The sequence below is a fragment of the Hyla sarda genome, chromosome 12 (genome assembly GCF_029499605.1).
Source record: "Hyla sarda isolate aHylSar1 chromosome 12, aHylSar1.hap1, whole genome shotgun sequence".
In the NCBI taxonomy this organism is placed as follows: domain Eukaryota; kingdom Metazoa; phylum Chordata; class Amphibia; order Anura; family Hylidae; genus Hyla; species Hyla sarda.
The window spans coordinates 9,602,005-9,620,307 of NC_079200.1; the positions used below are offsets into that span (position 1 = coordinate 9,602,005).

At 45.0% G+C, this 18,303-nt stretch overlaps 1 protein-coding gene across 6 annotated transcripts in view; it reads left to right on the forward strand.

Moving 5' to 3' along the window:
• Positions 1–13,949, forward strand: part of ATP6V0A1 (ATPase H+ transporting V0 subunit a1) — a 110,551-nt gene extending 96,602 nt beyond the window's left edge. For 5 of the 6 annotated variants that reach the window (XM_056548157.1, XM_056548153.1, XM_056548152.1 and 2 more), the window contains 3 exons: positions 4,605–4,722; positions 6,107–6,278; positions 13,441–13,949. In XM_056548157.1, coding sequence (XP_056404132.1) covers positions 4,605–4,722; positions 6,107–6,278; positions 13,441–13,534 — 384 coding nt within the window. In that variant the 3' untranslated portion in view covers positions 13,535–13,949. Of the gene's footprint in view, positions 1–4,255; positions 4,355–4,604; positions 4,723–6,106; positions 6,279–13,440 lie in introns of all 6 variants that reach the window. The other variant, XM_056548158.1, reaches the window with a different exon arrangement.
• Positions 13,950–18,303: the final 4,354 nt, after the last annotated feature.

Below are 18,303 nucleotides of genomic sequence, written 5' to 3' on the forward strand. Positions count from 1 at the left end.
AGAGAACACTGTTAAAGTAAAGACAAAACAAAAGAAATATCAAGAGGCTGCACTTTTAACTAAACTGTGTCAAGTATAATAGATAATGAAGCATAATTTAGAAGATATACCATTTATATATATGTATAACTAATCATATACATATATATCCCAGTGGGTTGTACTTATTTATATAGAATATGTTGTTTTATAAAAGGGTTTTCTGGGATTTTTATACCTATTACAGAGGTTTTCTGGACAAATAATATTGATGACCTTTCCTCAGGATCGTTCATCATTATTGGATAAGAGGGCGTCTCGTACCCAGCAACCCCGCTGCGCTGCTGTACACTGTGAAGCAATGCAGAAAGCAAACAGCGCCACACAATGTTTAGTGGCCATTTGGGGTTACTGCAATTTTCATTTACTTCAGTGCGAGCTGAGCTGCAGTTACCCAACACGGCCACTACACACTGAACGGCGCCACCTGTTCCTGCTCAAACAGCTTTAGCAAACAGCTGATCTGCAGGGATGCTTAGTGTGAGCAATTCACCGATCCCATAGTGATGACTTTTCTTAAAGGGGTACTCCACTACTTTAAAACTTATCCCCTATCCGAAGGATAGGGGATAAGTTTTAAAGTAGTGGAGTACCCCTTTAAGGATCAATCATTAATACGTTTTGCTCAGAAAACCCCTTTAATATTGTATCAATGAGGGTTCGACTCCTGGCACCCCCCCCACTGTTGAACTGAATGAAGGGTCCGCGGTGCACTGGTGAGTGCTACATCCTCTTCATTAGTTACCATGCACAGCTCCACATACTTTGTAGTGGCTGCATCAGGTACTGCAGCTCTTTGCGGCAGTGTAGTAGTAGTAGTGCAGTGAAACATAACTTATCCCCTATCCAAAACATAGGGGATAACTTATAGATCGCGGGGGGGGTCCGACTGCTGGGACCCCCCGTGATCTCCTGAATGGGGTCTGCCAGAAGTGGCCATTCCGTCCCCCACAGGAAGCGGCAGCCGACACGCCCACTCTATGTATCTCTATGGGATACATGGAGAGGATGTGTCGGCCGCCGTTCCGACACACCTTCCAGCAGACTGACGGGGCCCCATTCAGGAAATTGCGGGGGGTCCCAGCAGTCGGACCTCATGAGATCTATAACTTATCCCCTATCCAAAGGATAGGGGATAAGTTATGTTTCACTCCTTTAAATGGGATCTGGATGTAATACCAGGAACAGCCACTATGCAATGTACGGCGCTGTTCCAGGTAAACAGTATCGTGGATGTAGAACTTGCCCGAAACCCGTGTAGGCCCTTTAGTCAACCAGTGAGGGTTCTAGGAGTAAGACAACCAATTTGATACTGACTGCCTATTCTATGGATAGGCCAACAATACGAAATCACCCCCAAAAACCCCTTTATGTTTGTGTGTAGTTAGTCTCCTTGAATTATTTGCTTAAAGGGGTATTCCAGGAAAAAAAAAATGAACTGGCTCCAGAAAGTTAAACAGATTTGTAAATTACTTCTGGTTAAAAAAAATCTTAATCCTTCCAATAATTATCAGCTGCTGAAGTTAAGTTATTACAACAGTGCTCTCTGCTGACACCTCTGCTTGTCTCAGGAACTGCACAGAGTAGAAGAGGTTTGCTATGGGGATTTGCTTCTACTCTGGAAAGTTCCCGAGACACGTGTCTTCAGAGAGCACTTAGACAGAAAAGAACAACTCAACTTCAGCAGCTCATAAGTACTGAAAGGATTAAGATTTTTTAATAGAAGTAATTTACAAATCTGTTTAACTTTCTGGAGCCAGTTGATATTTGCTATATAAAAAAAGTCTTTTCCTGGATAACCCCTTTAATTTCTGCCTCAATGCATTATGGGTCACGTCTACCAGCGACAAAGGCCCCATTTGTAATGTGTGTGTGTGGGTTGATATGAAGTGAATATGTGTATTATTATTATTATTATTATTATTATTATTATTATTATTATTATTATTATTATGTCTTTGTTATAGTTTTATATCCTCTTAATAATTACATTTGATTTTATTGTGTGATATTGAAAAAGGAATTATTGGCCTGTGAAATTATAATATAGTTCTATTCGTACAGAGACCTTTTTAGGAGACGCATAGCCAACCCCCCCAAATAACACGAGATTGCATTGTTTTTAAATACGCCCTCCTGTTCCTGAGACATGAGGCATTGTTTGTCTGACTATTGAGGAAAACCAGTCAGATGGGAGTGAACTTTAAAGGGGTACTCCACTGGAAAACATTTTTTTTTATTTTTTTAATCAACTGGTGCCAGAAAGTTAAACAGATTTGTAAATTACTTCTATTAAAAAATCTTAATCCTTCCAGTACTTATCAGCAGCTGTAGTCTCCACAGGAAGTTCTTTTTTTTTCTTTCTTTCTTTCCTTCATTCTGATCACAGTGCTCTCTGCTGACACCTCTGTCCATTTTAGGAAGTGTCCAGAGTGCAAGCAAATCCCCATAGCAAACCTATCCTGCTCTGGACAGTTCCTAAAATGGACAGAGGTGTCAGCAGAGAGCACTGTGGTCAGACAGAAAGGAGATTCAAAAAGAAAAGAACTTCCTGTGGAGCATATAGCAGCTGATAAGTACTGGAAGGATTAAGATTTTTTTTAATAGAAGTAATTTACAAATCTGTCTTTCTGGCTCCAGTTGATTAAAAAAAAAAAAAATGTTTTCCAGTGGAGTGCCCCTTTAAAGGGAACCTGTCATCAAATTGTAATATATAAAACCCGTGCCAATGCGTTATGTGTGGTAAAACCTTCTTCCTTACCCTGCCCGGGAGGCGTTCCTGCCGGCAGTGATGGTGAACATATGACGTGTGAAAGGTGTCCCTGCTGGTCCCGTAAGAATTCCCTGGGCAGAGCCACGTCAGCTCGGGCTGTAATCCCGCCCCCTCAGCATGATTGACAGCCCGAGTTGATGCTCTGCTCCCTAAGCAGACGGAACAGAGCGATGGCATAGGTCGTGCTGGGGTTGTCAATCACATTGAGTTGGCGTGATTACAGCCCAAGCAAACAGGACTAAAATAGGTGACAGCGGGGACACCTTTCAAACTTCATATCTTCACTATGACAGGAACGTCTCCCCGGCTTATTGGTATGACTTATGCCTTATTATGTGGCAGTCAGGATCAAGGTGAAGGAGTAGATGAAGAAATCGCACAATGCGTGTGTCCAGACACTGGGGTTGTAGATAATTAGATTTAGGCCACATTCACACAGCCATACTATGGACACATTTTAGGGGCATTCTTAAAGGGGCACTCCGGTGGAATCTTTTTTTTTTAAATTTATTTATTTATTTATTTATTTTTTTATGAACTGGTGCCAGAAAGTTAAACATATTTGTAAATCACTTCTATTAAAAAAATCTTTATCCTTCCAGTACTTATTAGCAGCTGTATGCTACAGAGGAAATTCTTTGCTTTTTGAATTTCTTTTTTGTCTTGTCCACAGTGCTGACACCTCTGTCCGTGTCAGGAACTGTCCAGAGTAGAATAGGTTTGCTATGAGGACTTTCTCCTGCGCTGGACAGTTCCTGATAAGGGCATCATGTGTCAGCAGAGAGCACTGTGGGCAAGACAAAAATAGAAATTCTAAAAGAAAAGAATGTCCCCTGTAGGATACAGCTGCTAAAAAGTACTGGAAGGATAAAGATTTTTTTTATAGAAGTAATTTACAAATCTGTTTAACTTTCTGGCACCAGTTGATTTAAAAATTAAAAAAATGTTTTGCCACCGGAGTACCCCTTTAAGGGGTATTACCATCACTAGGACATGCCATCGTTTTATGATTGTTCAGGGTTTGACCCCAGTAATACATGTTTGATGTGAGCTCAGGAGTCTACTATTCCCTGTAGATTAGTGTTTTCCAAGCAGTGTGCCTCCAGCTGTTGCAAAACTACAACTCCCAGCATGCCCGGACAGCCGTTGGCTGTCCGGGCATGCTGGGAGTTGTAGTTTTGCAGCAGCTGGACGCACACTGCTTGGGAAAGACTGCTGTGGATGCTCAGTTTTCTCCCCTCCAGGCTGCCTTTTGTCTGCTTTCCTCCCTATCTCCAGCCTGTGTGAGCTGCCCTCCATGTATGCTCTCCCAACTCTCCACACCAATACTGTATATAGGCTACACATCAGGCTGCGACAGAAATCCCCACCTACCTACCCTCCAGTTTCTGTTCTTGGTGGGCTATGAATCCGCTGACATCCCACCTCCGTTCCCTCCTTTAGCTTGCGTCCCAATTCTCCTATCAACAAGACTCCGTAGTGATTTCCTCCCAGGAAATAGATAAGGAGGAAATTGAGGTTGCTATGGTAACAGTGGAATCTGTAAGTACAAAGTTGGGTGAGCCACCATGACTAATGTTCTCACGGGTGAGCGTGTGGTTATCGGTCACGGTAACATAGGTCGGCATTTCGTGGCGTTATCACCTATGCACGTTTTTTTTCGGGTTGTCTGGTTGTGATAAGTTCTATCACTGGTGAACGGGCAGCTGCTGGGGCGTCCTTCACATCCTATCCACCGCGACCATCGCAAACCTGTCAGTAACCAGCCGTCTGTATGTTCTTATGTTTGCAGTTTAATTTTGGAGATGTCGTGGTCCACCAGGCCATTCATACCATCGAGTACTGTTTGGGTTGCATTTCCAACACAGCTTCATATCTCCGACTCTGGGCCCTGAGTTTGGCGCATGCTCGTAAGTATGCTTGAGATTTTATAAATATATTTCCTGCCGGGCCTAATTTGGGGGGGGGGGGGGGGGCGGGCCGTGCAGGACACAGGGGCTAGGCTCTGTTACGTGAGGCCAAGATTGCCCTGGGTAATAGTCACAGGGAACGGCTGACAAATGAGAAAGCCATGGCTCGTTGGCTGACTTCTGGGAGGCCAGTGGGTAATTTGTGGCCAACAGTGATGAAGTGTAGGGTCACATGGACCCAGCCCATCATTCATTGCCAATTATTGGAATTTCTAAATTTCTGATAGTCGGCCCATCTACTGAGAGTTGGCCCATCTACTGATAGTTGGCCCATCCACCGATGGTTGGCCCATCCACTGATGGTCAGCCCAGCCCATCATTCATTGCCAATTATTGGAATTTTTAAAGGGTTCTTTCAACGCGGCTTGTTCACCGATGGTCGGCCTGTCCACCCATGGTCGGCCTGTCCACCCATGGTCGGCCTGTCCACCGTCCATTGGTCCGACTGTCGGCCCGCCCACCGACCGTCGACCCACCCACCGACCGTCGGCCCGCCCTCCGACCGTCGGCCCGCCCACTTAGAAATACGTATGCCACTGATACTTAGAAAAACTTATGATGTGTCACAGGGACATGTTAAAAGTTCTGAGTGCTGAGATTTCCACCAATCACAAGATCAAGCCCAGAGAAGTGAGCAGCATTGCTCATATCGATTGGTCTCGCTGTTCCAGGTGGTGACATACACAGACCACACTACTACAGCAATGCCGCACACTTCTCTGTGATGGTTCTGATCAGTGGGGGTCCCAGCACTGATACCATGACTGATTATTGAAAGGTCAAAAGTTTTTAGAAGTGACCTTTCTGATTTAAAGGGCACAATTCTAAGTGACTGTGATTTAAAGGGCCCAATTCTAAGTGACTGTGATTTAAAGGGCCCAATTCTAAGTGACTGTGATTTAAAGGGCCCAATTCTAAGTGACTGTGCTAATTTTAGGGGAAAAATGTGGATCCCTGTATCATACACAGCTTCTCAGGCCTTTTACTTGACATAATACCCTGTGTTACTTTAGCATGGAGAGTTCCTTTAAAAAAGAGAAAAAATGTTTTCCAATAAACTGGTGCCAGAAAGTTCTACAGATTTGTAAATTACTTCTATATAAAAATCTTAACCCTTCCGATACTGATCAGCTGCTGTATGCTCCACAGGAAGTTGTGTAGTTCTTTTCAGTTTAACCACAGTGCTCTCTGCTGCCACCTCTGTCCGTGTCAGGAACTCAGAGTACAGAATAAAGAGTATGAATGAGGCTGAAGTGACCATGATTACAGAGACTATAATAAGTGATGTATGGTATAACGTTGATCATATTGTTTCTACCTGCAGAACTCTCGGAGGTCCTGTGGACCATGGTGATGCACTTAGGTCTGAATGTGAAGAACCTGGGTGGTGGAATCCTCCTGGTCTTTGTGTTTGCAGCATTTTCAACCCTCACCATTGCCATCCTGCTTATCATGGAGGGATTGTCAGCATTCTTACACGCCCTCCGTCTGCACTGGTGAGTAGTAGAAGCATTTTTGATGATGTATTTTTCTAGTTTTCCATTTTGCAATCTGTATTTTAAAATAATTATCCTGAAATCTTGGCAGTTTTCCGTTTGGCCACTAGGCTTAAAACTAAGCGGAGACTCCCTGTTGTGTATGTGATGATAAGGAGGAGGCTGCTTGAAAGTGATCTGTACACGATAACATAGAAAGGGACACAAGTATATAGATAAGACAGGATCTTTACAATAGCTGTTGCTCACAGATAAGCCTCCCCCTCCCTGTGGAATGACTTCTTCAAAAGTACCCAGCCTGCCCAGATACCTTTACCATCCATATTAGTGGGACAGCTCCTCTGCATTTAAAGGTCACTCAGCCTGCCCAGACACCTTTTCCATCCATATCAGTTAGACAGCTCCTGTCCATTCAATGGTCATCCAGCATGCCCACACATCTTTTCAATCCATATCTATTGAACAGCTCATGTCCCTTCAAAGGTCACCCAGCCTGCCCAGTCACCTTTTCCATTCATATCAATTAGACAGCTCCTGTCCATTCAAAGGTCACCCAGCCTGCCCAGTCACCTTTTCCGTCTACATCTATGGGACAGCTCCTATCCATTCAAAGGTCACACAGCCTGCCCAGTCACCTTTTCCATTCATATCAATTAGACAGCTCCTATCCATTCAAAGGTCACCCAGCCTGCCCAGTCACCTTTTCCATTCATATCAATTAGACAGCTCCTATTCATTCAAAGGTCACCCAGCCTGCTCAGTCACCTTTTCCATTCAAATCAATTAGATAGCTCCTATCCATTCAAAGGTCACCCAGCCTGCCCAGTCATCTTTTCCATCTACATCTATGGGACAGCTACTATCCATTTAAAGGTTACCCAGCCTGCCCAGACATCTTTTCAATCCGTAGGAAAATGGCCGCCCCCCCCCCCCCCCCCTATGATAACGTACATAAAAATAAATAAAAACAGTCATAAAATACTAACTGATTAGGAAAAAAAGAATGTGTTTTAGTTCTAATCAGTAAAAAAAAAAATATAGGTAATAAATTCCCTTTAAAGGAGAAGCGAACGCATAGTGCTTGTCACATGACCTGGATGGAGTTACAGTGTAAGCCCATGGGGCTGTCCAGGATTTCCTACGACAGTATTTTAGGAAACGACAGTATTTTAGTCACAGTGTTTTCCAAACAGTGTGCCTCCAGCTGTTGCAAAACTACAACTCCCAGCATGCCCAGACAGCCAAAGGCTGGGAGTTGTAGTTTTGCAACAGCTGGAGGCACACTGTTTGGAAAACACTGCTTTAGAGGGAACCTGTCATCAGATTTTACCCTATATTACAGATAGCAACGTGTTAAAGGTCCTGCTGCTGCTCCTCGCTCATTTTAATGACACTGAAGTAGTACCAGGGGCACTCGGCTTTCTGTAGTAGTCTCCGCTGCTCTGGGCTGTAACCACTCCTCCCAGCTGTGATTGACAGTCGGGATACAGCCCGTTTCACAACTCGAACTACTTCCTACTCTGTCAATCAGGGCTTAACAGCTTCAGGGTTGTCAGGGCATGCTGGGAGATGTAGTTATGTGACAGCTGGAGGGCCACAGGTTGGAAACCACTGGTCCAGAAAGTGTGGTCACTTTTCGTTTGACGACAAAGCCATCTACCTATCACAAAGAACCAAATGAAATACCATTCTGCTCACATGGAGGGGATTCATCTGGCGCGCTCTGTGGTGGCGTGAGTGCTCTGCTATAGCGCTGCTCTATTTTAAGCTTGGAATCCCAATGAAACGGGAGACCCTGTCACTTCTGTACATGTGGGACATACCTGTCATACCTCGACCACATGGAAGAAACAAGCCCGCCGTCCCCTCCGTGCACCACCGCCTCGTATAATAGTTATGGCACCCGCCTCCTGGGATGATGAATGGGCACGCATCTAGTTCACCGCTAGAAGCTGCTGCTGCATTTTTAAGGAGTCACTCCGAGGATATACAGATGGTACTATTCCACATCATGCACAGATAGCTTCAGCTGTAGTAAGGTTACAGTATACATGATGGAGTATAACACGGTATCGATGCTAGGCAGCAGTGACCATGCATGTTGGCAGAGAGCGGCGCAAGGATTGCGGCATAAAAATGGCATCAACAATCCTTGCAGGGTTTCTATATGGCAGTCTCCAACCTGATCTGACATCGCGTGTAGAAAGATGCAAAAGTAAGAAGCAAAGTTACAAAGGCAACCAGATGATCTCTAGGAGTCTTAGAACATGACTGGGAATGTACGCCAAGGCAGAAGTCTCTCCATAAAAGAATATCCATTTGTAGACAGCTGGAGACAGTCAGTGGATACTTATATTGGACCACTTAGGCATCACTATGAATTCTGGGAAGAAAGAATATGCAAAATAGCTCTCTAGCACCACCTTTTCCAGGTTAATTTCTCTTAACCTCAGTGTTTTGTTTTTTTACAACTAGAAGTTTTAAAACATGACTGGGAATGTATTCCAAGCCAAGAATCTCTCCTAAAGGAAAGAATACCAATCTGTAAACAGCTGTTTCTGGTAGCATTCTCTTAACGTCAGTGTTTTTCTCCCACAATTAGTCTTAGAACATGACTGGGAATGTATTCCAAGCCAGGAATCTCTCCAAAAGGAAAAAATACCAATCTGTAGACAGCTGTTTCTGGTAGCATTCTCTTAACGTCAGTGTTTTTCTCCCACAAGTAGTCTTAGAACATGACTGGGAATGTTTTCAAAAACCAGAAGAACATACAGACTCCTTGCAGATGTTGTCCTTGGTAGGATTTGAACCTAGGACTTCAGCACTGCAAGACAACAACAGTGCTAACCACCGAGCCATGGGGCTACCCTAGTGATCAGTGGGGGATTTAAACAATGGACGGTAACACTGTCACGGTACATGGTGGCCTCTTTATTTTTTTGTTCTCTTGTTATTTTGCTTGGTCTTTATCGAGCACATTTACTGCTTTGAAGTTTCCCACAGACTAAATATTGTTTATCTGGAGCCCAGAGAAGTGCAAAAAAAATAATAAAAACAATAAAAATAAGAGTCCTGAGGAGAGGTTGGCATCCGGCCCGCAGTTCCAGCTTGGGGTTTTTATGGAGAGAGCAGGACCACATACGGGGTTCCAGTGACTTTAGGCTGATAGAAGTCCTGTGAGATCCGTCAATGTGAATAGTTCCTTATACGGGACTCCGCTCCGGCTCATCCTAACTAGAGGCAAAGAGATTTTATTGTCCTTATTTGGATGGAGCCTGTGGAAGCCATGGCAGATCTCCAGCATTCCTGCCTCCACCGCGATTCTCCGCAGGACAAACTAGTAGCACAAATGTCCCCAGTCAGAAGGGAAAAAAAAAAATCTATGTTTAAAGGGGTACTCCGCCCCTAGACCTCTTATCCCCTATCCAAAGGATAGGGCATAAGATGTGTGATCGTGGGGGTCCTGCCGCTTCCTGCTGCACCGTGATCTCCCTGCTGCCCCCGGCATTCATTTGGGAGCATCCAATGCAGCGCCAGAGAATCGTGACCTCATGGCCACTCCCCACTCGTGACATCACGGCCACTCCCCACTTGTGATGTCACAGCCACGCCCCCTCAATGCAAGTCTATGGGAGGGGACGTGACAGCCATCACGCCCCCTCCCATAGTCTTGCATTGAGGGGGTGTGACCGGGACGTCACAAGCTTCCACCCCGCATCACCAGTCATCCGGCACGGAGCGAAGTTCATTGTCAGCAAGTCGGATATTAATGTTAAAGGGGTACTCTGCCCCTAGACATCTTATCCCCTATCCAAAGGATAGGGGATAAGATGTCTGATCTCGGCGGTCCTGCCACTGGGGACCCCTGCGATCTCCCTGCAGCACCCAGTGTTCCTTTAGAGCGTCGGGTGCAACGCCAGAGGCTCGTGACGTCACGGCCGCGCCCCCTCAATGTAAGTCTATGGGAGGGGGCGTGACTGCCGTCACGCCCCCTCCCATAGACTTGCATTGAGGGGGCATGACCGTGACATCAAGAGCCTCCTCCCCGCATCGCCAGTCATCCAGCACTGAGCAAAGTTCGCTCCGTGCCCCGGATGTCTGGCATGCCGCATCCGACATTGCGGGGGTCCCCAGCGGCGGGACCCCCGCGATCAGACATATTATCCCCTATCCTTTGGTCCCAGCAGTCAGAGATTGTTCTTCTCTATGCCCATGCTGCTGAAGAGATGACACTACTTTCCTGATTGTAAGAGCCGATAGGGAGAAACCTGTCAAAAGAAAACAGGCAGAAGCTGCATCTCATAGGACTACAGGGAGACTCTGCAAGCTGCCCAATGGTGTCACATATTTTTGTGGGGGTTCAGGTACCTTTTGCATTATTAATAGATTCAATACTACCGGAGTTACTTTAGGTCTCTATATTATTACTTAATGTTGAAACTGGTGCCACTGCCTCCAGCCGTTGTCTAACTAGAACTCCCAGCATGCCTGAACAGCCTTGGGTGTAAGGGTTAATGGTTTCTTTTCCTTGCGCTTTGTAATAGGTATTTAGCTCGGTTAAAATTCCCATCACCCTGTGAAAATTCTCATAACCACGAGAGGTTAACAGCAGGACACAACTGTGTATTAGTTCAGTACAACTCTAAGGCGCCCCCTACTGTAGACTGGAATAATGCAAGTTACCTAGAATATTGGAAGAGCTTTTCTATGGGTCACAAAACATTGTACTGTAAGGTTCTCTATAATGTAGTTATTGATATGTTATCGCTCTATATATATATATATATATATATATATATATATATATCTCTCTATCTATATATAATCTTAACGTTTGTGTGTACTGTATATAAGTTTATATGTATGTTCCAGCACAACTTCCGAAAATTCTGGAGATATTTCGATTAAGCTTAGTCAAACGTAACTTGTCAAATAAAAATATAGTACAGTTTAACCCCTTAAGGACCAAGCCCATTTTCGCCTTAAGGACCAGGCCAATTTTATTTTTGCGTTTTTTTCCTCCTCGCTTTCTAAAATCCATAACTCTTTTATATTTCCATCTACAGACCCATATAAGGGCTTGTTTTTTGCGTGACCAATTGTACTTTGTAATGAAACCTCTCATTTTACCATAAAATGTGCGGCGAACCCAAAAAAATTTGTTTTTAGGGAGGAAATTTAAATGAAAACCACAATGTTGCACATTTTGGAAGGTTTCGTTTTCACGCCGTAAACTTTACGATAAAAATGACCTGTGTTCTTTATTCTGTGGGTCAGTACGATTAAAATGATACCCATGGGTAGATACTTTTATATTTTTGTACCGCTTAAAAAAAAATCTAAAACTTTTTGTACAAAATCAGTGATCTAAAATCGCCTTATTTTGACCACCAATAACTTTTTCATTTTTCCGTATATAGGGCGGTATGAGGGCTCATTTTTTGCGCCGTCATCTGTACTTTTGCATATATAAAACTTTTAGATCATTTTTTATAAATTTTTATGGGAATAAAATGTGACAAAAAAAGCAACATTTGTGGACTTTTTTTTATTTTTTATGTTTACGCCGTTCACCGTACAGGATCATTAATTAGCATTACATTTTGATAGTTCAGACATTTACGCATGCGGTGATACCAAATATGTTTATAAAAAAAAAAAAAAAAAACTTTTTGGGGGTAAAACGTGAAAAACTGACAATTTTCATTTTAATTGGGGGAGGGGATTTTGCCCTTTTTTAACTTTTTTTTTTTTTACACTTTTCATGTTCCCATAGGGGACTATCTATAGCAATCATTTGATTGCTAATACTGTTCAGTGCTATGCATAGGACATAGCACTGATCAGTGTTATCGGTCATCTTCTGCTCTGGTCTGCTCGATCTCAGACCAGAGCAGGAGATGCCAGGAGATGGACGGAGGCGATCCGATCATCTATTTTAACGTGCGCATTGCCGAAGATGATGTGATTTGTACTGATCACGGCATCTGAGGGGTTAATGGCAGACATCCGCATGATCGCGGATAGCAGCCGGAACCTGCCGTGTATGACGCGACCACCACTCTGATGCTCGCGGTCATACACAGGATGTAAATGTACGTCCTGGTGTACGAAATACCGCCAAGCCAGGACGTACATTTACGTCCGTGGTCGTTAAGGGGTTCGTGGTCGTTAAGGGGTTCGTGGTCGTTAAGGGGTTCGTGGTCGTTAAGGGGTTAAGGATGTCCTGATACTGACGATCTCCGCAGCCCGAGAGTAAAACAGTGGAGCCGGGACAGTTAAATCATACTTTACCGTGACATTGGTCCATCGGCAGAATGTTTAAAACTCCCGGACAATCTCTGCATCCTAAATAACACGATCAGGAGATGTATAACAAGTCCTATGGGACTACCGGTACATTTCCTGTTCACGTTTCTTTCAGGCTTTGGAGATTGCCTGGGAGTTTAAAGGAGTATTCCAGGAATAAAAAAAAAAAAAAACAGGCCTTGTTTCTTTTAAAGACCTCTCCCTGTCTGTCTCCAGGTTGGGTGTGGTTCTGCAGCTCAGTTCCATTAAAGTGAAAGGAGCCAAGTTGTAATACCACACCCAACCTGGAGACAAGGAGGGCGCTGTCTTTGAAAGAAAAATGCCATTTTTTTTTATTTTATTCCTGGAATACCCCTTTAAACATCATCCTGCTGACGGACTGTCATGGTAAAGTATGATCTAACTGTCCGGCAGGCAGGTGCAGAGAATAGTTGGGGAGGAGAATTTTTATTGCGGACTGAGAAAAGAATGAGGTGGGGAGAGAAGACATCAGTGCAGGGGCAGGAGGAGAACATGGTAGCGCTGGTACAGTGAGGACGATCAGCTTTTCACTGCTGGAGCTTCAGGAGACTGGAAAAAGCTGGGTGGCACGCAGTATGCATGCCACCCAGCTTCTCCAGTCTTCTGAAGAGTATTGGTTTTCCTCCTTCACAACGTTTAGGTAGAAAGACTGGGCAGTGGCAGGTACTTAGCTAGCTTATTTATTTATTTATTTTTTTTGCAGAATGGGTATTGGTACTTACTGGTTAGCTAGGACTCAATGAGTTTCTGCAGCAGCTGAAGTGCTTTTTTTTTTTTTTGGCTTTTTTTTTTTCATGCCGACTGACTTAACGCTTTCTTTTTCCTTCTTCAGGGTGGAATTTCAAAACAAGTTCTTTGGCGGAACAGGGTTCAAGTTCTTGCCGTTCTCCTTCGAGACCATCAGAGAGGGCAGATTCGATGACTGAGCGCGCGCCGCTCTTACCCATCCGTGCCCCGGAACACCTCCCCATCCCCCGTCATCCTCTCCCAGTGGTGGTGCAGTGATGTGAAACCTCGCCTGTCCTTCACGCTTCCTAGGCCCCCAGCAGTAGTCTCACCACGATCCACAGGAGCCTCCCAGAAGCGGACGAGTAACAAGTACTGGCCACTAGGGGTCACTCTATACCAATATAACGTAGCTGGAGAAGTATCATTGATTTTAATGTCCGAAACGGGAAGGTTCTTCATTCGTGTTCTCCTCGCCATCCTCTACCTCATCGTTTTGCCCAAGGATAGGATTTTTTTTGTTTGTTTTCACATTGCGTATTACAGTGAAACCTCTTTGAGCAGACCAGGCACTAAAAAGCTGGTCTTTTCAAAGAGTTTTTTTTTTTTTTTTTTTTAAAGTAATTATTAATATTTCATACCTGACCCCTGGGATCGAGCTTAAAAAAAGCAAAAATTGCAGGGATTTAAACTATTAACCCCATGTTTTCCAAGCAGTGTGCCTCCAGCTGTTGCAAAACTACAACTCCCAGCTGTCCGGGCATGCTGGGGAGTTGTAGTTTTGCAACAGCTGGAGGCACATTGCTTGTAGATCAGTTGCTCTTATGATTATTACTGTAAACCAATTCCAGCAACGTCCTCAGTCTCTAGATGTATGGGGGTCCACCGTATCACCGAGCCTTTCCCATATAGTTTCACATTGGACGAGCTGACTCATGGTTCGGGCAGCATGAAAGTGATGACCGGTTCCTGTTAATAGGTTAAAGATTTAGGAAGAGAAGCTAAAGAGAGATGTTATATCCTGATATACTGAGACCCTATATCAGTGTTTTCCAACCAGGGTGCCTCCAGAGGTTCCAAAACGACAACACCCAGCATGCCCGGACAGCCAACGGCTGTCCGGGCATGCTGGGAGTTGTAGTTTTGGTACCGCTGAAGATACCCTGGTTAGGAAACACTGAGCTGTACTATAGATTCGTCAGCTGTTCCCCTTTATAACTCTGTTAGTAGACCCCAGGAGGCTGTTCTACAGACGGTGTGCACACTTCATGCCACGCTTATATTCAGCGTGGCAATTCGTCACTAACTGCCGACACCGCCGAGCTTTCTTGCACCTTACGCCCAGTGAAGTGAATTGGTTGCATTTCCGTTGCATTGCGGACATTGCGTGGACCCTCTCACCTTCCCAGGTACCATAATCCCGACCCTCCGACAACTCTCCCTGTCCCGCACACGTTTACATGTAGCAACTCCTCAGTTTATTGTCCGGTTCCATTGTTGTGACCTTGTTGTTGTTGCTGCTGTTGTAAATCGGTAAATGAAGTTTCCCCTTTGTGACAATAAACCTTTAATTTATGACAACCAGAACCTGCGGAGTTCTTCTTTTTTTGCCTCCTTCAATCAAAACCAAAGCTCTGGAGATATCTTATGTGCATGGATTTCTGCAACTCCGTATGGATCCTGTTGGAGAAAATTCTGCAATTTCAAGGTAATTTTAAGGGGAAAATTTCGGAATCTACCCTTGAAATTACACAATACAGCGTTGAGTTAAAGCAACACTGACCTCTTGTGGACAGATTTATCTAAACACCTTGATGATAAAATAACCTGAGAAACAAGTCGGGGGATGCAGGGTGTTTCCTCCTATTTTGGCTTACTTTGCAGTCTTGGCAGGAAAGTTACTGTAGATTCTACTAAGTGATTCCATACAAGTTAAAGGGGTACTCTGGAGGGGAAAAAAACTGGTGAATGCAAGTTATACATATTTGTAAATTACTCCTATTTAAAAAAAAATATTAAAGGGGTACTCTGGAGGAAAAAAAAAAAGTTTTTTTTCCAGAAATGTATACAGATTTGTCAATTATGTCTATTTAAAAACCTTTAATCCTTCCAGTACTTATCAGCTGCTGTATGCTCCACAGGATGTTGTGTAATAGTTCTTTCCAGTCTGACCACAGTGCTCTCTGCTGACACCTCTGTCCATGTCAGGAACTGTCCAGAGCAGGAGAGGTTTGCTATGGGGATTTCCTCCTGCTCCGGACAGTTCCTGAGACAGACAGAGGTGTCTGCAGAGAGCACTGTGGTCAGACTGGAAAGAACGACACAACTTCCTATGGAGCATACAGCAGCTGATAAGTACTGAGAGGATTAAGGTTTTATATAGAAGTAATATAGAAAGGTCCAGAGTACCCCTTTAACCTATGGTGTGATCTCTCTCGCAGCACCCCAGATGAGTTTTTAGGGACGATCAGGAACATTCTGTTATTGGATCAGGAGGCAGATGTGACTGTAGTAAAACCTTATTTAAAAAACAAAAACAGAACGCAAAACTGAACTTTAGAAAACAATTTACTTTTTACAAGATAATCATTGTCTTCTCTTATTTATATGGCGGCATATAGACCTTTAAAGGGGGACTCCATTGGAAAACTTTTTTTTTTTTATAAATCAACTGGTGCCAAAAAGTTAAAAAGATTTGTAAATTACTTCTATTTAAAAATCTTAATCCTTCCAGCACTTATCAGCTGCTGTATGATCCACAGGAAGTTATTTTCTTTTTGAATTTCCTGTCTGTCTGACCACAGTGCTCTCTGCTGACATCATGACCACAGTGCTCTCTGCTGACACCTATGTCCATGTCAGGAACTGTCCAGAGCAGCACATGTTTGCTATGGGGATTTTCTCCTGCTCTGGACAGTTCCTGGCATGGACAGAGGTGTCAGCAGAGAGCACTGTGGTCATGATGTCAGCAGAGAGCACTGTGGTCAGACAGAAAGGAAATTCAAAAAGAAAAGAACTTCCTCTGTAGTATACAGTAGCGGAAAAGTACTGGATTTTTTTTAAATAGAAGTAATTTACAAATCTGTTTAACTTTTTGGCACCAGTTGATTTAACCCCTTAAGGACAATGGACGTACTCCTACGCCCCCGTTTCCGAGTCCTTAAGGACCGAGGACGTAGGAGTACGTCCTGTCCTTTTCCGGCCCCCTGCCGCTAGCCGGAGGGGAGCCGGTGCCCGATGCCTGCTGAAATCGTTCAGCAGGCATCGCGGCATATCGCCCAGGGGGGTCATTATGCCCCCCCATGTCGGCGATGGCCGCAGATCGCTGGACAATTCAGTCCAGCGATCTGCGGCGATTCCGGGTCAATCGGGTCTCCAGTGACCCGGTGACCCGGAATTACTGGCTGATCGGGGCCGTCAGAGACGGCCCCGAACAGCCAGAGCCTGCAGGGGTGAGGTGGCACTGGTGCCACCTCACGATCGCCCTGATTCGTCGGCCGGATTACCGGCCGACGAATCAGGGCGCCTGCTGCGGGTGTCACTCCCGCACCCGCTCCGCCCCTCTTCCGGAGGACGTGAGCGGGTGCGGGACGTGCACCCCTGGTGCTGGGGACCCCGATCCCCGGCGTTAATGTTGGGATCGGGGCCCCAGGAGCGACGACGGCGGCGGCAGCGGGACTGACCTGTGCGGCGATCAAGCAGCAGCAGGAGGTGAGTGACAGCCTCCTGCTGTTGCTTAGCAACAGCTCCCAGCATGCAAAAAGGGCATGCTGGGAGCTGTAGTTATGCAACAGGAGGAGGCAGACCACCACAACTCCCAGCATGCACTTATGGGCATGCTGGGACTTATGGTTTTGCAACAGCTGGAGGCACATTCTTTCTATGGAAAAATGTACCTTCAGCTGTTGTGTAACTACAACTCCCAGCTTGCACAAACAGCTTAAGTGCATGCTGGGAGTTGTAGTGGTGCATCTGATGGTTGCATAACTACAACTCCCAGCATGCCCGTTGGCTGTCGGTGACTGCTGAGAGTTGTAGTTTTGCAACAGCTGAAGGCACACTGAGTTAAGTAGCAAACCAGTGTGTCTCCAGCTGTTGCATAACTACAATCCCCAGCATCCCCAGCCAAAGTAGTATGCCTCCCGCTGTTGCATAACTACAACACCCAGCATGCCCTTCCGCTGTCCGTACATGCTGGGGGTTGTAGCTTTTGCAACAGCTGAAGGCACACTGGTTGCAAAAGACTGAGTTTGTTGCCAAACTCGGTGTTTCACAACCTGTGTGTCTCCAGCTGTTGCAAAACTACAACTCCCAGCATGCACTGATAGACCGTACATGCTGGGAGTTGTAGTTTTGCAACAGCTGGATGTCCCCCCCCCCAATGTGAATGTACAGGGTACACTCACATGGGCGGAGGATTACAGTAAGTATCCGGCTGCAAGTTTGAGCTGCAGCAAATTTTCTGCTGCAGCTCAAGCTGCCAGCGAGAAACTACTGTGAACCCCCCGCCTGAACGACTGTACCCTAAAAACACTACACTACACTAACACACAATAAAATAAAAAGTAAAAAAACACTACATATACACATACCCCTACAATAAAAATGAAAAACGTCTGGTACGCCACCGTTTCCAAAACGGAGCCTCCAGCTGTTGCAAAACTACAACTCCCAACATGCACTGATAGACCGTACATGCTGGGAGTTGTAGTTTTGCAACAGCTGGATGTTCCCCCCCCCCCCCCAATGTGAATGTACAGGGTACACTCACATGGGCGGAGGATTACAGTAAGTATCCGGCTGCAAGTTTGAGCTGAGGCAAATTTTCTGCCGCTGCTCAAACTGCCAGCGAGAAACTACTGTGAACCCCCGCCCGTGCGACTGTACCCTAAAAACACTACACTACCACAAAAAATAAAATAAAAAGTAAAAAACACTACATATACACATACCCCTACACAGCCCCCCT